Source organism: Myotis nattereri (assembly GCF_964212035.1).
Source record: "Myotis nattereri genome assembly, chromosome: 1".
Classification (NCBI taxonomy): domain Eukaryota; kingdom Metazoa; phylum Chordata; class Mammalia; order Chiroptera; family Vespertilionidae; genus Myotis; species Myotis nattereri.
In genome coordinates this window covers 114,154,323-114,177,691 of record NC_138075.1, presented here as the reverse complement: position 1 = coordinate 114,177,691, position 23,369 = coordinate 114,154,323, and the positions used below count along the sequence as shown (strand labels likewise).

General features: G+C 44.4%; 1 protein-coding gene across 1 annotated transcript in view; it reads left to right on the top strand.

The window, feature by feature from the left end:
- Positions 1-484: 484 nt before the first annotated feature.
- THSD4 (thrombospondin type 1 domain containing 4) overlaps positions 485-23,369 on the top strand; it is a gene marked incomplete at its 5' end in the record, with an annotated part of 579,672 nt that continues 556,787 nt past the window's right edge. The window contains 2 exons of the mRNA XM_081084939.1: positions 485-513; positions 11,620-11,689. Of these exons, the coding sequence (XP_080941065.1) occupies positions 485-513; positions 11,620-11,689 (99 nt within the window). The remainder of the gene's footprint in view (positions 514-11,619; positions 11,690-23,369) is intronic.

Genomic DNA, 23,369 nt, shown 5'->3' with positions numbered 1-23,369 from the left:
CAGGCTTCTCCATGAAGTGCAATTTGCATAAGAGGCTCCTGAGTAGAAATGGCTGCTAGGCTCTGTTTTGTTGTTGTTGTTTATTTATTTGGTTTTTAATTTGAGCCCAGTAAGCCACCTGGAGCTTTTCTTAGTAGGTATCTTTTTCCTTAGGGTCTTCAGAGATCATCATTGATAGGTATTTATTGGCCATCTTGTATGGATTAGTCACTGTGCTGAATGGCCTATAAATTTGGTATCTCATGTTCATACACAATTAGACTTCAACTGGGGAAGCTGGTAACCATAACTGGTCAGTGGAATTTGTGTTCTCATGTCTTCCATTGCTCACTTCTGGTTTCATTGTAGCCTGAAGAATTTTCCCAAGCACCATGCTAAAAATAGCATTGTTGTTCCTTCTGTAGGAGTTTGAATACCACTCCCACCTGCAGAAAATTGGCAACATCTCCCAGGAGCCCTTGCTTTTTCCCTGGACCCTGGCATCATGGTTTCCAATTTCATGGGGTTTCTCAGGTAAGTGGAGAACCTTTTAAAAAAAGAATAAGAAACCAGATCAGTTAAGTCAAAATCTGCTCAAAACATTTATGACTTTCACCTGCATTTTTTTTGTCTGATCCTAATACCAACCATGCGAGGTAAGTGGGACAAGCACTAGTATCTCCAATTTGCAGAACAGAAACCAGTGCTCAGAGTCCTCAGCTGCTGTGCCACGTTCCTTCAGGGTAGAGTCAGAAAAAGGGCTCTGTGCTCAGGAACTGTAGTCCCCGGCATGGAGGCTATTTTCAAGCTTTAAGCTAATAGACACTTTTAAAAATTCTTTAATCAAAATTTTATGTAAAATCTCAATATATAAAATAGCCAATGGCACTAGTTCATTAAGATAAATTTATTTTAGCCCCGGTCAGTGTGGCTCAGTTAATGGGGTGTCATTCCATACTCCAAAAGGTCGAGGTTTGATTCCTGCTCAGGGAACATACCCAGGTTGTGTGTTCCATCCCTGGTCAGGGTACGTACGTACAGGAGGCGACAGATGTTGCTCTCTCATATCAATGTTTCTCTCTCTCTCCCTCTCCCTTCCTCTCTCTGTAAAATCAATGAGAAAACAGATCCTTGGGTGAGGATTAAAAAAAAAGAAAGATAAATTTATTTTACAAGTTCAGCTTTGTAATATTTACACATTATGAGGTCATTGAGTCTGTTTGGGTAAACACCAAAATTTGAACTCAGGATTTATGGCTGATAGCTGGTACATCAGCCTCATCACCTGGTTGATTTTACACTTGTTTTAGCTGCATAGTATTAAGAAAACCTTGATCCGTACAGGTAAATAATTGCAATTAGTAACAGTTTTTGCTAAAACTCATCTTGCAATCTTAGGATATTCTTTAGATTAATTAATTCAGAATCTAGAAAGATGGGAAGGAAGAACCTTCTGTTTCAAAGTTGAGTCACCAAGGATATTGTGTAATCCCCCCCCCCCCCCATAACGATACATTATTGTGGAGGGACTACTAAAAAGTAAAATGGTTTATAGTATGTTATTATGATGGTGCCACATACGATTGCCCAACCAATGCTTGAGAATTTGCCTGGCAGGTGCTCTTAGGCCTAGGCCTGGCATTTAATTGAGTGTAGTAGTGCGTGTGTGTGCACTGTAGTCTGTAGTTGCTTGTATAATTACATGAACAGACATGTGCAGGCCTGAAGTTCAAAAACCTGTGCAGAGCTGCAGCCTTCTTCATCAGTGACATTCACAAGCGTGTCAGAAACAGTTAGAGGCCTCTGCAAAATCCAGCCATTATCAGGGCAGCCCACGTTAATGTTTTATGGTCTCTGCAGGGTTAATATTTGCCATTTAACTTAATTTTGCATGTGTGCATTTTTAAGCAATAGTTTAGAAAATAATTTAAAAGGTATTTGAAGTCATGCACTACACATGTGTTTTGTGGAAGCTCCACCACACTGTAAAACCACTGGCCACAGGGGGACCTCGGCCTCGTTGAACACTAGCACCTAAGGGGGCACAGAGAAGCGGATGTCACAGTCACATACTGAACTGGATTGAAAAGAGCAGCAGAGGACCAAAGTTGGGTTCACCATGTGGTAAAAAAGAGTAAAATCTCTCTCCCTCTCCCTTCCTCTCTCTCTAAAATCAATGAGAAAACAGATCTTTGGCTTTTCTGGTTGTTATCGGAAAAGCCCTTAAAAGTACTGAGGACCCTCACAATTGTGGCCATCAGGCTACACAGGAAGGGCTTTACTTGGGACAAATCCCCTTTTGCAAATATTTTTCTTGATGTCCTAGGATTTTAATTGATAGCCTTGTAAGGATCTGTGGTGTGGAGACCCTCTCCCATCAAGGGGGTCCCAGGCTCACCTCTAAGCTATGCATTACACTGAGTGGCCAGATTATTATGACCACCTGATGTTTGTAGGCAAATTAGCTATAATTTCTCGCTGAAGTTGCTAGAGGGCCAGATCATTATAAACATCTGAATAGCACAACATACCTAAGTATCGTTACTTGATCAAGTTCATCCTATCATGTTGATGGCGTATCCCAATGGAGATGGCTTCTTCCAACAAGACAATGCGCCATGCCATGGTGCCCGTACTGTGCAGGAGTGGTTTCAAGAACATGAGGGAGACTTTACCTTGCTTAGGTGGCCCCCACAATCACCAGATCTCAATCCAATTGAGCATTTGTGGGGCGAAGTTAAAAGAGCCATCAGGCAGCTGGTTCCACAGCCATCAAATCTCACAGTACTAGACAGTGCTATTCATCAGGCATGGTGTCCAATTCCTCTCATCACCTTTCAACATCTCGTGGAGTCAATGCCAAGAAGAATCGCCGCAGTATTGAAGGCAAAAGGTGGCCCAACGAAGTAATGATGGGGTGGTCATAATAATCTGGCCACTCAGTGTATTTCAGAGAAAGTGCCCACAGATTAGAAATGAGCAGGCAGGAGTACTTGTCAGCGTGACGTCACCTTGCTGTCCTGGTGGCAGGACTCTGGATTTTGGGCCCTGCAAAGGGATTGTTTGAACCAGGCTGCTCAGCCGGACAGTTCCCCTGAGGACTCGGCGGGGCGAGGGGGTGGAGGGGTGGGTGGGGGGGGGGGAACTGTGAATTGTGAGGACAGATTCTTTGGGAGAGCTCTGCTGGAGTTTCCCATTAGGTCTCCTTCCTAAGCCAGGTACTCAAACTATTTCACATCACAGTCTGTTTCTAGAGCCATGTAAACTGGGGACGGGCGGTGGGGGTGTTGGGCAGACATCACACAACCCTCCACACCCAAGAGAAAACAAACATAGAGTGTCTTTTGTTTAAATACTTTTCAAAATGTTCTGGGGAAAAGGGCTATGGTTACTTTAAGAGTAAGAGGTCATTGATAAAAATGGTAGATGAGAAACACATATTTAGGCCTTTTTAAAATTTATCAAGGCGACCAAATGGGTAAAGATCTATTGGAGAAGCTGACGGACTTCTCTGCCTATAGGGAAAGCAGGTCAAAATTAGAAGTTAGCTGCCAAGAAAATCCCTCAGAGGAAAAAACATTTAAGGGGATTCACAATTCTGATATGTAGAGATTTAGTTTAAAAATCCCTGCTCAGTTTTTGCCAAGTCACAAAAAAGCATAAAGTCAGCTTCTTCCTCATTAAAAGGGACAGAGAAGCCCTTACTACTAATGTAGCAAGAATAGTTCGACTCACTCAGCGTCCGTAGTAATGAAAAAGAATCACGGTTAAACCCAGTAGCAGAAGAAATATAAGATTTAAACATTTAATGGAACTGGTTAGTGGCTGTCACTGAACCTTGGACCAGATCTGGATGCCATGCAAAATATAAGGTAAGTAAAATCCTTTCGGACCAAAGAGTCAGTCAAGGCTAGATTAAGGAATGTTCCTTAATCTGTTCCAAGGTAGAGAGGAAAAGGTACTAAGTGATGAGAAGTGTTTATATTGCTAAAGACATGTTCCAAATCATGTACCTTTTTTCTTTGTATGCACAGGTACATCCTTATGTGCTTGCTCAGTGACTGAGTTGAAGGAAACAGATTCTCCCCAGAAGCTCTGTAACAAGTGATGACGACTGCCTACCATGGGCAGCCAGCTGAGTCTGTTAGAGCCAGTCTGCTTGCTTGGGGCTCTTCCTTTACCTGGTGGAGTGCTTTAGTGTAATTGATATGTTTTATGTTTAAAATGAAAACACAGAAGAAAACAAAACTATGAAAATACCAAATGATTGGTTAAATTGGCAGGAAATAAAGTTGATTCAGTGATTCTTATTTTGAATGGTAGTTTTTGAAAAAATGCAGATGTAATTAGAGAGATTACAGAGTTAGATGGTGATTTTTATAGATTTTATGGGGAGTTCTGGATCATTTTAAGCGTTGTACAGATTGATGGCCCTAGGTCAAGTGTCTGGTTTTAGTCTTCTGAAAAGAAAGGCTTTTCTTTTCCTTGATATACATTTCAGTGAATAATATTACTGTAATGCCTGTCAGCTACTTTGCTTAGAAATACAACTAAAGGGATTGAGGAAATGAGAAAGAGAAAGATGGCTGATGTTCTTCAGGCAACTGAAAAAGATCCTGAATACAGAAAGGAAGAAAGTGGGTAAAAAAAGTGTCTTTGTATGTATGAGAAAGAGAATGCCCAAAATAGTGATATTTGAGGTATGACTCAACAGTGAGAACAGAGATTCCCCTCAGGGGTAAAGAAATCTATATATATAAAACCCTAATATGCAAATAGACCAAACTACTGAACAACCGGTTACTATGATGTGTGCTGACCACCAGGGTGCGTGTGTGGAACATGGGAGGTGTTGGCAGCAGGCAGCAGAGTGCAGAACATGGCGGGTGTCATCCGCCATGGTGGGATGGTGGAGCAGGTGAGCAGGGGCGCCAGACCAAGGCGGGGTGCTAGTTGCTGTCATTGGGGTGAGCCTCTGGTGGTTACTGAAAATTCTTTGTTCTTGGGCACTGCGGTCCCACCTGGCGCTTGCACTTGCTGCTAGTGTCAGCCCCGCTTGCACCCGCTGCCAGCGCCAAGCGCTGGTCCCGATAGCTCAGTGCCGTCGGCAAGTTCAAGCTGCGACTGCCGGCTCCGATCACCCCTCAGGGCTTCTCCACCTCCCCCTGCTCCTGAGGGGTGATCAGGGCCAGCAGCTGCCTTTCGTACCCACTGCCAGCAACAGCCCTGCTCGCACTCGCTGCCGGCATTGGCCCCAGTTTCTCTGTGGTGTCAGCCGGTGTGAGCAGGGCCCGCACCATCAGTGCATGGGAGTGGCAGCAGCAGGAGCGGGACTGCTGGCAGACAGGGGACCGGGGGCCGTGGTGGGAGGGGTTGGGCCGGGGCACGGAGGATGGGCTGAGACCCACCCCTGTGCCCACCAAAGCCTCACGGCCCACAGTTCCTTTCAAGATACACAAATTCATGCACTGGGCCCCTAGTATGTGAGAATTGGGAAGGACCATGGGTAATTCAGTGTCCTTATGCCAGTGACCAAGGAGTGGGGAGAAGGAGGAGAGGAAGGGAAGGAAGAAGATGAGAAAGAAGAGGAGGAGGAGGGGGAGAGGGAAAAAGAGGAGGGTCATACATATTCAACCTCATGGTGTTAATAGGCAGGGACAGTTGGTGTAGCCCACATCTAAACCGCTGCCCAGTTGATGCTTAATAAATATTTGTTGAATATTGAATGAATAAATTAATAATTATCTTTTATGTAAAAGGAGTAAAGGAGAAAATTTTTCTTTTCTGACCAGGATCATTAATTATAAAACAGGTTAAAGTAGAAAATCATACAAATTATACACACACACCTTTAACAGTTTATTTTTTACTTAAAACACATGTGCATTCACTCGCCAGTTTTTATGTGAGGCCAAGGACTTTTCTTTGCACATGAACCCCCGATTGTCTCTCCTGCACAAACCACACCCATGAGCATTATCTCAGCATTTGGGTTTCTTTAACGTGGAGTGAGAATTTAAAGACATTTGCAAAGCAATCTGAGTACAGAATGATTCTAGAGTTTTATTTTTCTTTCCCCTAATCATTTACGGTCGTCTCATCTACACCTAATTTGCCAGCAGTTTTTTTTTCCCCTTGGCTACTTTTCTTTAATGCATCTTTACAAAGCATTCAGCTTCATTTTGTAGAAACAGCTAACAACTACTCTTAATTTTTGCACTCTATTTCATGGGTCTGTGTGTTATATGAATATTTTATGTAATCGCAAAGCAACGGGCATAAACAGGTATGGGACCATGGTTGACTCTCTATAAACACAAGTCATCTGGTGAGAGCAGACGAACACAAGTGTACCAGCAAGAACCTGCTGGAATGAGTTCTGGGAAGCCCGGTAGGAGCCATCTGAATGGCAGGCATAGAGGCCAGGAGGAAATAAAATTGATTTTTGGAAGACTGCCCTGGCAAACCCTTCCTATAAAATGATGGCAGGGATTCGGACAGTATTGATTTTTTGTTATGCCTGGCACAGCCCTGCACCTGGACCATGTCCTCATCACTTAATACTTGACTGTGGGATTTGCTAGAACATTCTGTACCAAAAGGGTTCAATGAAGTCAAGGTGTGATCATTGGGTTTCAAGCTACCCATTCCTTACGTATCCAAGTAGATTTATAGACCTCAGTTAACACCGACCTTCTGGGATCAGAACCAATGACTCCAACTTATAGAAATCCTCCTTTCACGATTGTGTTCCTTTTCCCAGTTCTTCTATTTTTATGACAGAATTCTGGACGCACTTAGAAAACACTTTGTTGATGAAAAGTGTCTGTCACCGCAGCACTTTCATTTTTTTAGTGGCTGATACTTCCTCCCTCTTTCTCCCTTCTTGATTCCATCATGCCATTCTTTGATTCACTTCCTATTTACTATCCCTGAGTGTGGACTCTGCTGAGTGTTCTGCTAGCTGCAAAGATGTATCAGAACTGTTTTCTGGAGAGCAGGGACATTTACCAAAGGATGTTGTGCCCAGAAAAGCTATGCAGTGACAGAACACCTCACTTTTCCAGAGGCCCTGGTCCAGAAACCAGAAATGGCTGCAAGAGTGGATAAGCTGGAAATAAGCAATAAAAACCAATATGCAGCTAGAATAGGTGTCCCAAAGTCCATGCTTTAAAATGGAAATATTTGCCCCACAAAAGCCAGGCAGGTCTTTCTCCAGAGTCTGTATGGTCTTGGTTTGGCTGCAGCCTGGTTGTCTAAAGGGTTCCAAGGTCAAGGCCGCCCCGAAGGGAGCCGATTAGGAGTACACAGGCTCATCCACAGTCCAGGAGGCAATGCCTGACAGCGGGGAGGTAACAGCAAAAGGCCGGTAGGATTCAGAGAGCCCCAGGCTGGGCTCTCAGCCTCTCTGCTCCAAGGCCACCACCTACTGCTGTGCAGATTGGTAGATATGCACACTGGTGACCCATCTAAGAAAGGTCACTTAAGCTCAGCATATGTTGTATGAGAAAGCAGAGGGAATAAATAGAATGATTTTTCTTTCAAGGTTGAAGTTTAAATGGTTAGTTTCAATTGTTTTAAAACTTCTAATGTTCTCTGGTGAGGCTGGGTAAACTAGATTGTATTGCATTCACTCATTTTCTGGTTATTTTTGCAAGCAGTGACAGAAAGTAAAACAAGATGTGTGAAGCCACAGCCTCCTAAGACTGGGGAAGGAAATTGATGTGATCAAATGTGAATACTTGGTTTAAAGGTGTGTTGTTTCCAGTGAGGCCCCAGAGCACAGTGGTTAAGGGTCCAGGCCAAGGGTCTGACTGCTGGCATGGGAATTAGGCTTTTCCCCTTCAGTAGATGCCTTCGCCTCTCTGTGCCTCAATTTCTTCACCTACAAAATGGGTATAATAAAAGTATCTGATGGGATGGTTGTGGATTAAATGCAATAATACTTGTAAGAATTGATATTGGTGGTAACCATCAAGTATCGCTAAGCAAGATCATTGCTTTTTTTACTCTTAACTGCTGTCTGAGGAAGGCAGATGATTGAGCGAAGATGTAAAATGCATGCTTAGCAAACTTTTTTGATCTCCAGAGTGCAGTAGGTACAGATTTCACTTCAATGCTAAGATTTTGGCTCTCCTTTGTTAAGGTCAATATAATTTTATTAGTGATCAGGTTGCTCCCCAAATATCTCTTGGGTTGTATTAACTAAAGAAGAAAAGAAGTTAAGATTTTTTTCTGTGTTCCTTGTTTTGTTACTTGATATGCTCAAGTGGTGTTGAGTTAATTGAGGAACACAGTGGCTGTGACATGACCCACCCTCACTGGAGTTGAGGATCGTGGGTGGGTATGAGGGTGGGAGGGCAAGGCAAACACAGAAGTCCAGAGCCCCAGTTCCATGATGTAGATCTTGTACCAAATTTCAATGCGAATTATTTTCTACATGAGGAAACGGAATGATGGTGTGTTTAAACTCTAGAACAACACCGGGGGGATGGCATATCTTTTTCTTTTTCTGATTGGTGTGAAATTCGCCTACAAGGTGAATCAGGTAGCCTTGGTAGGAATGTGGCTCCCCCACTGCTCGGAGGGAACTGTGATTTGTTTGCCAAAGGCCCTGGTAGCCTTCAGTCTGTCAAAACGTTGCAAGCTGGGAGCAGTTTGCCAAAGCAAACTATCGGAGTGAAATAACACACGAGCTGGAGCTGCACACACACAGACACACACATGCTCTCGCATTCCCTGAACATTAATTTCGAATTGGGTCAGGAGGAACAAGGATTTGGGCTAGATTGTTGGCGTGTTGAAAAGGTGTGGGCACAGCTGCAGACTACCCATTGGATAGGTATGTGTGAGCAGGGCGGGGTATCCCAAAGCAGAGTCTGTGAGCAGGGGTGGGAAACTTACCGCCCTTGGTGGAGTTGCTTCTGGCCCCGGGGTTGTATATTGCTAGCGCTGCTGCTATTGCAGCCACAGAATAATGTCCCCGTTGGGGGGATTTATTCTATTCCATTCAGACCAGAGCCCATTGAGTAACTACGATTTTATTCCAGGATGAATTGTATTGGGTCCCCTATGCATTTTAGCCTCACTGGGGCCCAGCTCAATGAAGAAAAGAAGCATTTGAACGTCTAAGTACTACTAGTGTTGAATTTTTGTAACAGGCGGCACTAGCAAACGTTTTGCTGCCATACCTTGTGTCAATCCTATGAGAATGAATTTTGGGGCATCGCATAGAAATTAAAAAATGTAACTGATTTTTATAAGTTTTTCATGACAGGACTTTTCAAAATTTCCCAGATTACCTTGGACATTTTTTAATATGGTAATTCACACTATTTCCACTTATCTTGACATTTCAAGATGATGTGACATCATTCATTAATTCAATGAATTGAGCTCTAACTATATAGCAGACACGGCTAGTTGCTGGGATAAAGTAGAGATGAAACAATTCTCAAATCTCCTGGAGCTTATACTCCAGTGGGCAGAGGTGTACTTTAAACGAATAAAGTCATCGTCTGTGAGGTAGTGAGTGCTGGAGACAAATATTGTCCGGCCTGGGGGAGAAGTGCTGTTTTCTTCAGGGCCAGGGGTCTTTTCTCCATAAAATACCTGAAGGTGAGGGAACAAGCTGCAGGAATATCTGGGAGTACAGCTGACCAGGCAACCTGGAGAGCAGTTCCTCTGAGACAGGGACAAACTTAGACTCTTCCCTCCTCCAGTCTTGCTCGCCCTTTCCTGCCTCAAGTGCCCTGAAGTTTTGGAAGTGCAACCTGGGATGAGCAGTTATGCAGAATTGCTTCTGATTACATTATAGATGTGTGGCTTAGGTGCCTGCCAAGAACTTTGAGGGCCTGGGTGTAACACATTTATAGAGCTGCTGCTTGTTGTTGTTTTTTTAACAAAACCACACCAAGCTATGTTGTTGTTTTCTTAAATGAGTAACAGTGCCAGGATGTGTTACAAATCATTCAGATTTGTAGGCGTGGTTCATAATGTGCTTTCTCGCACATTCACTCATTTGAGGTCAGCAGGGCAGGCAATATTATTTCCATTTTTCAGATGAGGACACTGAGGCACAGAGGTGATTTGCCCAAGGTCATGGAACCAAAGCACATAGACTCCTGAGTCATGATGCACATGTTTCTTGGTTTAGAGCACAAATTGGATCCAGTAAGGATACCATTAGAAAAAAGCTGTGTTTTTTCTACCTCCATGTGCACGCCCACTGCTTTAGACACCCCTGCCCCTTTGCTGGAAGATATCTTGGGGAGGTGCACATCCTTTTTCAGTCCTCAGAGACGTTCAGCCCTTCCCTTTGGAATGTGTGCACATGGAATACGCTTGGTTCTTGTGCTGGGGCCTCAGCAGAAAGGATGCATTTAACACCTGGCTGCATGTCCCTTCACCCTGCTTCCTGCCCCAGCGCAGTCTCTAACCAGTTTGTCATATCCGTGCTGTATGGTCTGTTAGGGCCGGGCTCATTCACATCCAAAATGGGGATTTGGGTGGGATTTAGGATTCTTAGAGATGGTAGGAGCCTCTTCTAATGCCGCAAGCCTTCAGCCCAGATTCAGACAGGTTTCCTTCTTCATCTCCAACTCCACACAGGGCATTTTCTTGGACAAGGCAGTGTTTTTTATCTCTCAGTTCTGTTGGAGGTCTCAGTCAGGTTGAGGACCACTGGGTTGCTTACCTTCTGTCCTCAGGGTTAACCTCTAGAAAGGATTCAAGACAGCTCAGTAGGGCCCAAGGCCTTTTGTAGGGATGCTTAAAACAATGCTGTTGGTTTGAAATCAGGGGGCTTTGGGCATTTAATTACTTGACAATACTTGTCTCCTCTGCCTGCCTGCCTGTCTGTGCGGGAGTTTTCACCTCTGTCGGCGTCAGTGATCCTCACAGAAGATGAGCACAAGGAGGCGCAGACTCAGCTGACCCAGCATCACCCTGATGGGAAGGGTGGAGTTGGGATTCTAGCCTCGATGTGTTTGAATCCAAAGCTCACGCTCTCCCAGCACACTCGCTGTCTCAGGGCCAGCTGGCTCCTATTTCCGTACCTTCCCTTTATTTGATGACAAGCCCTAATCAGGGCTGGTGACAGTGGGGCTTAACACAGCTAATCCCGCCCTGGGGGAACATATGTGACACCAAGGACCAAGGACTGGCAAGGAAAAGGCTCCGAGGACGGCCTGTGTGTGGGAGAGGAACTCCCCTGGCCCGGCTCCAGAGCCCAGACCTAACCGGCTCCGGGAGCACTCAGCGTGCACTAGCACTCACTGTGTCACACATGGCACATTGTTGCATTCAGTCCTCCCCAACCCTTGGGCCCAGCTTCTGTGTTATCCCCATCTTACCAGGAAGAGGACGGGGCTCAAAGAGGTTAACTGTTCTGACCTAGAAACCCTGCTGGTAAGTGGTATTGCTGGGTTTGATCCCAGATCTGTCCGGTGCCACAGCCCTGCCCACAGTCCGCTGCCTCCCCTCCCGGGGGCTGCCCTTTGCCTCTTCACTGGGTCACATCCCAGACCCCGGGTTGGACTGGTGTCTCCCTTCCAGTGATGAGACAGAAATGCTCCTTCTGCTGGTGTTGCTGCCTGGAACATGCTCACCGCCCTGCCTGTTGCTGTTTTTCCTTCTCAGAGTCCTGGGTTACCTGCTGCTGTTAGGATTCCAGCTCATCGGCTCACATCCTTCCACTGAACACAGAAAGGTAAGCCATGGCCATTCAGAGGCTTTTCTTCTCTGCACAGGGGGCTGGTGTCACTCTAGTTACCACCCTGAGTTTTGTTCTTTTTGGAGGTGAGTCACCGCTGCTTCTGCAAGGAAACACCATTTAAAGGATGTTCACCATTCCTCCAAACCCCCCTAAGTCCTTGGAGCTGAAAAATGAAGCTCCGAGTCTCTGATTAGAGGGTGGTGCTGGCTTTGCAGCCTGTGCCTTTTAGAATGGGGCAGGTGAGAGAGGGCAGTGAGAAGACTACATACCTGGGAATGGTGGGCACCAGCAAGGAGCTTTGCCCTCTAGGGCAGCGGTCATCAACTGGTGGTCCATGAGGTCCGAAAAATTGGCGACCACTGCTCTAGGGGCACCACCAGGGGCAAGGGGTGTGGATGATTAGAGAGACAGCTGTAGTGATAGATAGCTGTGGCTGTGACTATAGAAAAGAAACCCTAATAGGGAGCCATGATTTCTGATAGAGGACACAGCCACTGCCAACCAGCAGCCAGGCAGGGAGGGAGCAGGGAAATCAGGACCTGGCCCTCTCTCCCCTCCTCCCCTCTTTCTCCTGTGGTGATTCCCTTTAGCTGAATCCAACCACAGACAGAAGACAAAAAGCCCTGATGCAGTCCTTGAAGGCCAGCCTCCTGGGGCCACAGAGCTGGGTGGAGAAGGGTCACAGAGCATCTGGAGGCACGCACAGACAGTATCCAGCACACTTCCCTCCAGGCTCTGTGTGTTTCATAGTAAATGAACTACTCACTGTTGCCTAAACCAGCCTTGTGCAGGTGCGTGATGGATGTTTCCTTAGAGGTAGATGCACAATATGACGCTGAGAGGGTCCGTGGAGTTCCCTTCTGCCACCTCATGTCTACCTGTAACAAAACACCGACACTTCAGAGCTGTGTGTACCTAAGCGTGACTGAGTCGGTTGGAACCTTTTCTGAGACGGGGTTTTCACAGGGGAAGTCCAGGAGAGAAGGGAATGAGAAAAGAGTGTGTACGGGTTTGCCTAGATGTGAACCTTCTTGGGAGAAGTTCTTAATATTCTTGTCTGATTAGTCTAATTTCTTTTAGGTTTGGGTATTATGTTCTGGCTTTGTTTTTCTAGGCTTGATATAAACCTGTATTGCATTGTATGCCCCACTCAGATGTCAGCTCCATGAAAGTGGGATCTGCCCTACCTTGTGTACTGTCATATTCTCAGCTCCTGGAATCAGAATATTATAGGTGCTCAATAAAATACTTGTTGAATGATTGAATGAATGGAAAACCTGGCCAAGGTCTAAACATCATGTTGGAAATTTGCACACAACCCTACCCCCATCTCTATGCGCCTTTGGGCGGTGAATATGTCATGGGAGCAAATGGAATTAGCATCCTTATTAGAATCCTGAGATAGCTTGCTCTGCCATGAGAGGATACAGTGAGAAGTCTGCAACCCAGAAGAAGGCACCAGGCTGGCACCCTGATACCTGATTCCCAGCCCCAAGAACTGTGAGAAATACATTGTGTTGTTTACAAAGCACCCAATCTATGGTACTTGTTTTTAGAACTGGCAGTGGAAGAGTTTGAGGTTGCATACCAGAAAAGCTTGCATGGCCATGAATGGACTTTTAAAGGCAATTCCAATGAGAGCTCAGAATGAAAAAAAAAAAACTGTAGAGAAAGCCTCAGACAATACTTGAGTCTCCTAACACACTGTGGGTGCAAATATGAATGGTGTCATTGTGATGACGTCTCAGATGGAAATGAGCAACATGGTATTGGAAACGGGAGGAAAGACCATGCTTGTCATAAAGTGGCCAAAAGCTTGGCTGAACTGTGTTTGTGTTCTGTGGAAGGTAGAACTTGTAAGTGATGAACTTAGATGTTTAGCTTAAGCAGTTTCTAATGAAAGTGTTGAAACTATGGCCTGGTTTCTCTTGACTGCTTGTAGTAAAATGTGAGAAGAGAGAAATGACTTGAAGATGGAATTGTTAATTGGAAAGTAAGCAGAACATAGAACTTAATGATTTGGAGAATTCTCAGTTTATTTATATTGAAAAGAATGAGAAAGCCTGTTCAGGAAAGCACGCTAAGGGTGTTGCTGAGAGACCGTTTGTAAGGAGAATACTAAGCCATCTTGACGGAAGCTAGGAGCTGTTGTCTAGGACAATGGGAAACTGCAAAGGAGGGGCTGCTGGTTCTTCTGAACCTGGCTCACCTCTGCACCACCTCCCCTGGTGGGCTCCTCTCCCTGCACTCTGGTGCTGAGCAACTGGCTGTCCCAGGTGCTGCTCCAGTGGCTGGATGAGGTGGTCTCAGGACCCCAATCCTGGAGAGCCACAGTGGGGGGGAGGGCTGCCCAAAGCTGTCGGGGCAGGACAATCTGGAGCCTTGGGGCTCCAACCTCTGTCCAGCAAAGCTGCAGGCTGGACCACTGCTCTAGAGGCCTGGATGGCATAGCAGCAAGCCAAAGAGGATTATTCTTGAGGTTTAAAGTCTAATGGAATTTGCCCTGCTGGGTTTTAAACTTGCTTAGAACCTCTCTTTCCTTTCTACTTTCTTCTTTCTCCCATTTGCATGGGAATGTCCTGTACCTGTTCACCAGTGTATTTTGGAAGCATGTAACATATTGATCTCACAGGTTCTAAGCTGGAGAGCAGTTTGCCACAGAACAAACCATACCTTCAGTTTTATCCATACTCACTTAGGTTATAGTTAGATGAGACTGGACCTAGAGTTTGTTTGTTTATTTATTTATTTATTTATTTATTTATTTATTTATTTATTTATGTAATTCTTTATTGTTTAAAGTATTACGTATGTCTCCTTCCCCCCTCCCATTGACCTCTCCCCAGCCACTCGCACTCCCCAGCACATGCTCTCAAACCCCCCTACTGTCTGTGTCCATTGGTTATGCTTATATGCATGCATACAAGTCCTTTGATCTCTTACTACCCCTGCTCCCCACCCGTGCCTTCCCTCTGAGGTTTGATGGTCTGTTCTATGCTTCTCGCTCTCTGGATCTATTTTTGTTCATCAGTTTATGTCGTTCTTTGTATTCCACAAATGAGTGAGATCATGTGATATTTATCTTTCTCTGACTGGCTTATTTCGCTTAGCATAATGCTCTCCATGTCCATACATGCTGCTGCAAATGGCAAGAGTTCTTTTTTTTTTACAGCAGCATAGTATTCCATTGTGTAGCTGTACCACAGTTTTTTAATCCACTCATCTATTGATGGGCACTTAGGCTGTTTCCAAATCTTAGTTATGGTGAATTGTGCCACTATGAACATAGGGGTGCATATATCCTTTCTAATTGGTGTTTCTAGTTTCTTGGGATATATTCCTAGAAGTGGGATCACTGGGTCAAATGGGAGTTCCATTTTTAGTTTTTTGAGGAAACTACATACTGTTCTCCACAGTGGCTGCACCAGCCTGCATTCTCACCAGCAGCGCACAAGGGTTCCTTTTTCTCCGCATCCTCTCCAGCACTTGTTGTTTGTTGTTTTGTTGATGATAGCCATTCTGACAGGTGTGAGATGGTACCTCATTGTTGTTTTGATTTGCTTCTCTCGGATGATTAGTAACTTTGAACATGTTTTCATATGTCTTTTGGCCTTTCTTCTGTCTTCTTTCGAAAAGTATCTATTTAGGTCCTTTGCCCATTTTTTGATTGGGTTGTTTATCTTCCTTTTGTTAAGTTGTATGAGTTCCCTAAAACTTATATCTTTAAGCCTTCTAGAAGAAAACAAAAGGAGAAAATACTGGTAACTTTTTTTTAGATAAAGCGTCAAAGTCATTATCCATAAAAGAAAAAATTGACCAATTGAACTTTATCAAAACTACTAACTTCTGTTCTAGAACATTAAAGAGAATGAAGAGGCAAGCCACAGACTGAGAGAAAACATTTATGATGCTTCACCAAAGAAGATACATGGTTGGCAAATAAACTCATGAAAAGATGCTCAACAACATTAGTCATTAAGGAAATACAAATTAAAAGCACAACGATATGCAACTACACCCCTATTGTACTGGCTAAAGTTAAAAAGACTGGTCATACAGAGTGCTGATGGCTTGTGGAGACCTTGGTTCTCTCATACCCTGCGAGAGGGGATATAAAAATGGAAAAGAGTTGGAAGTTTCTTTATAATTAAGTTACAAATATACCTATCATATGATCCAGTATTTACCTAAGAGAAAAGAAAATATATATCCATACCTAGACTTGTACATGAATGTTTGTAGCAGCTTTATTTGCCATAAACCAGAAACAACCCAAATGTTCATCAACAGGTGAATGGATAAGCGAGTTTATCTATACAAAGAAATACTACTCAGTAATAAAAAAAAGAACTATTTTTACATGCTACAACATGGGTTAATCTCAAAATAATTACTCTGAGTAGAAGAATATGTATAAAAACATAGACATACTGTGTTATTCCATTTATATAAACTTCTAGAAAATGGAAATTAAGCTATAATGACAATGAATATCAGTGTTTGTTGGGGATAAGAGGAGGGGAGGAAGGGGAATTACCAAGGGGGGCAGAGAACCTTTTGGGGTGATGGATATGTACATTATCTTGATGGTGATGATGGTTTCCTGGGTGAAGACATATTATAAAACTTACCAAATCTTACCCATCAAGTATGTGCAATTTATTGTATGTCAGTTATACCCCAATAAAGCTATTAAGAATATACACCTGACATAGGCAACAAACTGAATGCATTTCATGTGAATTCATTCACTAAATGAATTTCTTCATATTAACCATAAGAAGACAGACACAAAACTACTTACAGTATGAAGTATGATTCCATTTATATTTAGTTCAAGAACAGGCAAAGCTAGTTTGTAGTAAAAATAAAATCAGAATAATGGGTACCTGTGTGAGGGGGTTGGGTATTAATGTGCACATAGGTACCCAGGAGGTTGGGCCCATTCTTAATCTTGACCTAGGTGGTGGTTATTTATGTCTTTAAAAGTGTAAAATCTCATACATTTACAATGAGTGTACTTTATTCACTTTATGTATGTTATACCTCAATAAACAGAAGGAGGAGGAGTAAGACAACGCAGTGCATCAGATGCTAGCACTGAATTGGCAATAGAAGTCTTTGGAGCAGTGCGGTGTTATCCTTTGAGAGTTACCAGGAGACAAAGATGCTCTTCAAAGGACAGCGGGAAGTGCACTCTCATGAGCCAGGGTCTGGCCGCAGAACCTTTCCAGAACTGGAAGCCAGTTGCAAAGCAGGCACTGTGCCTTTTCCAGCTGCTATTTGTCAGGCCTTCTGTTTCTAATGGCATGAATGTAACTGACTGCTTCTGAAAAATTAAGAGTATTTTTACTTATGAGAAATGAAGAAATTAGAGTAAAAGAGACTTTATTAAGGACTGGGAACAATGTCAATGTTCATTAATTCATGGTGTGCCAAATCTCTTGGATTCAAATTCAATGGCAGAAAAATCAAATCAGCTTCTGTTCCTAACGGAGCAGCAAACGTAGGACTTAGTGTTTGGAAAGCCTGTTACAACGTAGCAGAAAGAGGACATCTTCAGGCTTTTAGTTTGGGCGCACTGGGGCAGCCCTGGCCTCTAGCCTCTTGCTGGATTGGGGCCAGGGTTTCCCTTCCTATCCCTAATTTTTTTCTGAGTGTGCTTGTTACCGTGTGCAGGTGGCACGGGGTGGGACATGGAATCCACAGCTCTGCCTGGCACCCAGTTTTCATGGTGGCCAGTGCTACTGACTTCAACCGCGGGCAGGATCTACCTGCCCAGTCCGTGGGGACCTCCGCCTTCCCCAGCCTTGGCTGACTTGACTTGAATTGGCTTTTGTCCTCCCAGCCTTGTGCTGTCTACCAGGCCTCTCCTGTGGAGAAGGAGTCTTGGTCCCTTCCACCCTGGTATCAACACCTGTGCCTAATGCCAGGCAGACTGGAGGGAAGTCATAGCCGTCCCCCCGCCCCCATCATGATGGCCCTGCCTTCAACTTGTTGTTGTTGTTGTTGTTGTTAACCCTTACCTGCTTCCAATCCCTCCGTCTCTGGACTGTGAAAGGCGTTGTTGTCTTGTGGGAAGGCTCCAAACCAAGAAGAGGAACAGGAAAGACCTAGAGAAGCTTGGCCCGCCCATTCTGTTTTTAGAAGTTTGTGAGGGTGTTGAGGGACCGTCAGAGAAAGCAGGCGTAATGTAAGATGGGAAACGGAGGCAACTGCCCCGCATTTTTAATGGCAAAAGTGATAGCAGCCTGGCCGGTGTGGCTCAGTTAGTTGGGTGTAGTCCCATGCACCAAAAGGTTGCCTGTTCCATTCTTGATCAGGGCACATGCCTGGGTCTCAGGTTGGATTTCAGGTAGGGGCATGCTGGAGCAGCCAGTTCATGCTTTGCTCTCATATTGATGTTTTTTCCTCTTTCTCTCACTCCTTTCTCTCTCTAAAAATCAATAAAAATATTTTTTAACAACCTCCAAAAAATGATAATCATTGAGTTTTGAGTGTTCCTTCTCTATGACACCTTCTTTTTTTAAAAAAATATATATTTTATTGATTTTTCACAGAGAGGAAAGGAGAGGGATACAGAGCTAGAAACATCAATGAGAGAGAAACATTGTTCAGCCGCCTCCTGCACACTCCCCACTGGGTATGTGCCCGCAACCAAGGTACATGCCCTTGGCCGGAATCGAACCTGGGACCCCTGGGTCCGCAGGCTGACGCTCCTTCCACTGAGCCAAACCGGTCAGGGCTCTATGACACCTTCTTCCTTGATTTCTTTGAAGAACTCCTTTTGGTACTTAATTGATACTAAGTTCAGGGGCATACAAATTTGTTTTTCTATATTGTGAATACTTCTTTTTAAGTGTTTGTTTTCTTGTTTCACAGAAACATGCAGAATCCAACTTTATAAATTCCTTCCTTTGGAGTGTGTAGTTCCATTTGTAATGGTATTTAAAAGTAAATACATTATAATTTTACTGGAGGCCTGATGCACAAAGGTTCATGCAAGAATGGGCCTTCCTTCCCCTGGCTGCTGGCATCGCCTTTGCTCCAGCTGGAGCTGTCTTTCTGCCTTTGTTCTGGCCCGGAGCTGCCTTTCTGCCTTCCCAAGCTGCCCAGAGGCCCAGAGCAGCTGGGGCTGTGCTGAACGCCTGCATCGTTGCCATGGCGCCTGCATATGCACATTGACCCACCATCTTTGTTGGGTTAATTTGCATACCCACTCCTGATTGGCTGGTGGGTGTCATGAAGGTATGGCCAATTTGCATCTTTCTCTTTTATTAGTGTAGATTATTGCCTGAACAAACTTTACCTTGTATCTCAAATGTGATCTTATTGCAAACAAGCCAAGTCATGCAGGATAAATTGTGTGTGTGTGTGTGTGTTTTGACCCTAATAAAGTGATGACTTTGGGACTATAACAGGTTATAAGAAAAATTAGTATTTTTGTACTTTAATTTTTTATTGAACTTTCCATTCCCTCCCACACTTATGCAAACAAAACTCAAACCATAGAAAGGTACTTCTTAAATAACTTCTAAATTCCCCACTATGTTATGTTTTCAAAAGCCAGATTATAGTTAAAACAAACTTTTGACAGACAGAATAACTTGTCACATACACCACAAATCTTGCTCTTTGGAAAAAAAAGTGAATCACAGTACAGTTTCGAGGCCAATATCCTTATGTGTATATTAGTGGCCCACCTTCTCCTCCAAATGATGATGTTACCTGATTCTCAATGAAGGGAGATTTGGAGTCTTCACGGGACAGCCCCTTCTTTTCCCACCGCAAGATGTTCACTCCTTGGTCAGTTTTGAGAAATAGGGGAGATATCAAAATCCTTTTGTTTCTAATTTTATTCTCTTTGTATTGCTTCTTGTGTGTTTCATGCATGTTTTTACTTATGACCAAGTTCATTTTTTCCATTAATTCATCGAACACTCATCAATTGCCTGGTATATGAATTTGGACCCTGAAGCCTGACTGCCTTGTTCATATCCTCACTCTGTTGCTTACTAATTCTGGAAATTGGCCAAGGCCCTGTGCCCCAGTTTTATCATCTGTAAAATGGAGATAATAATAGTACTTATGGCATAGGTTGTTTGAAGGATGATATGAATTGTAGATAAGGACTTTAAGGTGTTGTCTGACCCATAGTTAATGCTACGTGAGTGTTGTCATTGTTTGCAATTATTGTTATGACCAGTGCCAACCTTGTGCTTACATTCTGGTGCCAAAACATGCTTCTTCTCACAATGCTCCTTTCCTAACCTCATGGGCACAATCTCTGCCCAGGCCTGATTTTCTTAGAGCACAGTTTCTCAGACTTGGCATTGCTGGTATTTTGGACCAGAAAATTCTTTGTTGTTGGACTGTCCCACGAACTGTTAGAAGTTTAGCAGCATTTCTGGTCTCTACCCACTAGATGCTAGTAAGATGCTCCTCTAGTTGTGACAACGGAAAACGTCTCCAGACGTTGCCAAATGCCTCCTGGGCGACGAAGGTGCCCCAGCTGAGACCCATCTATTTAAACGGTGAATCCTCCTGCAGAGGCAGCTCTGTGGCTAGCTGCTAAGCGCTAGCTGCATGTGACTGTCTTCTCCCTGAGCTGTGTGTTTGTTTTTTAATCCTCACCTGAGGATAGTTTTTCCATTAATTTCTAGAGAGAGTGGGAGGGAGGGAGGAGGGGGAGAGAGAGAAACATTGATGTGGGAGAGACACATGGATTGGTTGCCTCTCACACGTGCCCTGACCCTGGCTGGGGACCAAACCGGCAACCGAGGTACACCCCCTGGAAATGGAACACATGGCCCTGTGGTCAGTGGGCCAACATTCTAACCACTGAGTGCCGGCCCCGGCTCCCTGAGCTTGTTTATGAAGATGCATGTTATTTGTTACATGTGCCTCTTAGCCACATGTTTGGAAACAGGCACACTTCTGCTGTTACTGCTGAGGCCTTCTTAGTGTGTGTGTGTGTGTGTTGGAGGGGCGGGGGTTCCTCTTTGAAGTCTTCCTCTTTGTCGATCCCATGGATTTCTCTAGAGTCTAGAAACAGGAAGGAGGGGCATAGTCTCCCTAGAACTTCTGTTCAGGGCTGCCCCTTAGCGTTTAAGGAAGCGGTTCTCAACCTGTGGGTCACGACCCCTTTGACGGTCGAACGACCCTTTCACAGGGGTCGCCTAAGACCATCCTGCATATCAGATATTTACATTACGATTCATAACAGTAGCAACATTACAGTTATGAAGTAGCAACAAAAATAATTTTATGGTTGGGTCACAACATGAGGAACTATATTTAAAGGGCCAGAAGGTTGAGAACCACTGGTTTAAGGCATTCACTGCTTATTGCTATGGAGAGCAAGCAGGGGTCGAAGGGTCATACGGGGAGATTGTATGGCCGGGCTCTGGATCGCGTGTTTCCCTCTCCTCTTGCTGAGTGAGCACCCTTGGTTAACACGGAGAGAATGCTTCCCAATACGAAGCTCTAAGCCAGTGGTTCTCAACCTTCCTAATGGCGCCACCCTTTAATACAGTTCCTCATGTTGTGGTGACCCCCAACCATAAAATTATTTTCGTTGCTACTTCATAACTGTAATTTTGCTAGTTATGAATCGTAATGTAAATATCTGATATGCAGGATGTATTTTCATTGTTACAAATTGAACATAATTAAAGCATAGTGATTAATCACAAAAACAATATGTAATTATATATGTGTTTTCCGATGGTCTTAGGCGACCCCTGTGAAAGGGTCGTTTGACCCCCAAAGGGGTCGCGACCCACAGGTTGGCGACCCACAAGTTGAGAACCGCTGCTCTAAGCGCTTGTTCACATTGTCCCTGAAGGCAGTTATTTTTATTTCTGTTTCATAGATGAGGAAACTTCAGCTTAGAGACAGTGAGTGCACAGTTATCAAGTGGCAGAAGTGTGGACTCACACCCGGGCGGCTGACCCCCAGGTCCTGAACCCCAGTGATGCTTGTCCATCTCAGCACAGGCACTGCCTCCCTCTGTTTTCTAGAAAGCAGCAGCCCACTCCTTGGAATGTCCCCTGTCTGGGCCCTAATTAGGTTTAGGCTCCTAGATCTCTCCTGGTCACAGACTCAGGAGCCCCAGGCCCACCTGAACTGTGATGGGTTTGGTTTTGTTTCGTGGTAATGATGTCACAGCTGAGACCCACCCTGACCCCACCTCCATGTCTTTGCTCTCCCTGTGCTGAAAACCATCCTCTTTTCTTCCCCATATTCACACGGACTGAGCTTCTGCCACTGACAAGGCTCACTGTGCTGTTAACCAATCTTATCAATTGGATTAAAACTTTGGAGCTAAGCCCTTAGGCCACAGAATGTACCTTGCTGCCACTGGGTGTCCTAACATCTAAATTTTCCTAAGACCAACCTCTTTAAAACTTCATCCTATAAGCAAGAAGTGGTCACTCTTAGTATGTCTTCAGTTCTGTCCCAGACACAGAACTCCATCTAAGCCAAATATAAAGAACGAAGTGTGGAACAAAAGTTCTACCTAACTTCAAGGCCTTTACTGGCTCTTTCTTGTATTGAATACTTTTCAAAATATGTTGGCCATTTGGAAACTATGGTGTATTTCCCCCTCTGTTACAGTAATACTTTATACGAACTGGTAATAATGTGGACCATAAATCCATGTTACCTGATTTCCTTTGGCCTACCTCAGTTTCCTCTCACTGAGGCCACGTGGATCACAAGCTCAGTCAGTGTGAACATGGGGAAGAAAAGAGGATGGTTTTCAGCACAGGGAGATCAATTTTCCACTTTGTCTGAAAACCCTTGGCTTTGAGGTCATTGTCCTTATAGTTTTTAGACAAAACATCAGCCTCTGTAGAATGCACTGGGAGAAAATCAAGGCGGCGAAATGTCAAAGTACAAATGAATTATGTAGAATCTTTGAGAAAGTCTTTGAGTAGCCTTGAGAACATCTAGTTCTCTTCCTTTATTTCCCTCGTGTGCCTTTCATAGGGAAGGCACAACACATGGATGCACAGGCCCACAGGAGGAGGGCTGAAGGTTCAGACTGGAATTAATCACCAATTCAAACAATGCTGGAGGTTTAACGAGCACTTGGTATGTGCAGACATCACATAGGCAACGGGGATGTGGGGGGACATGGCCCCTGCCTGGAGCTCAGAGCCAAGTGGGGATAAACAGTGGCACTGCAGTCGGAGAGATGCTGTGATCACCCGGACAATGTGTGTGGGATCACAGAGGAGAATGGTGTTCCTGATAGTGACAACTAACATTTATTGAGTACTTTCTACATCCTTGGCACGGTTCCTCTACACATTATTTCTTTTCTAATCCTCACAACAACTGTGTGAGGTGGAAGTTGCGATTATCCCCATTTTACAGATGAGGAAGCTGAGGCTCAGAGAGCATGTCCCTAAGCTGAGTCTTACCAGCCAAGTAAGAATTATCCAGGGGAAGATTTTGGAATGAGGGAATAGCAAGTGCAGAGGCAAGTGGATGAGATGACCTCTGTGTTTCAAGGGGGCATTGGGAGCTGGGGTACAGCATCATGTCTGCACACAATCAAGGGATTTCAACCATTTGACAGCGTTTTGTTTTGATAATCTTCACCCAAGGATATTTTTTCCATTTCCATTGATTTTTAGAGGGAGAGGAAGGGAGGAAGAAAGAG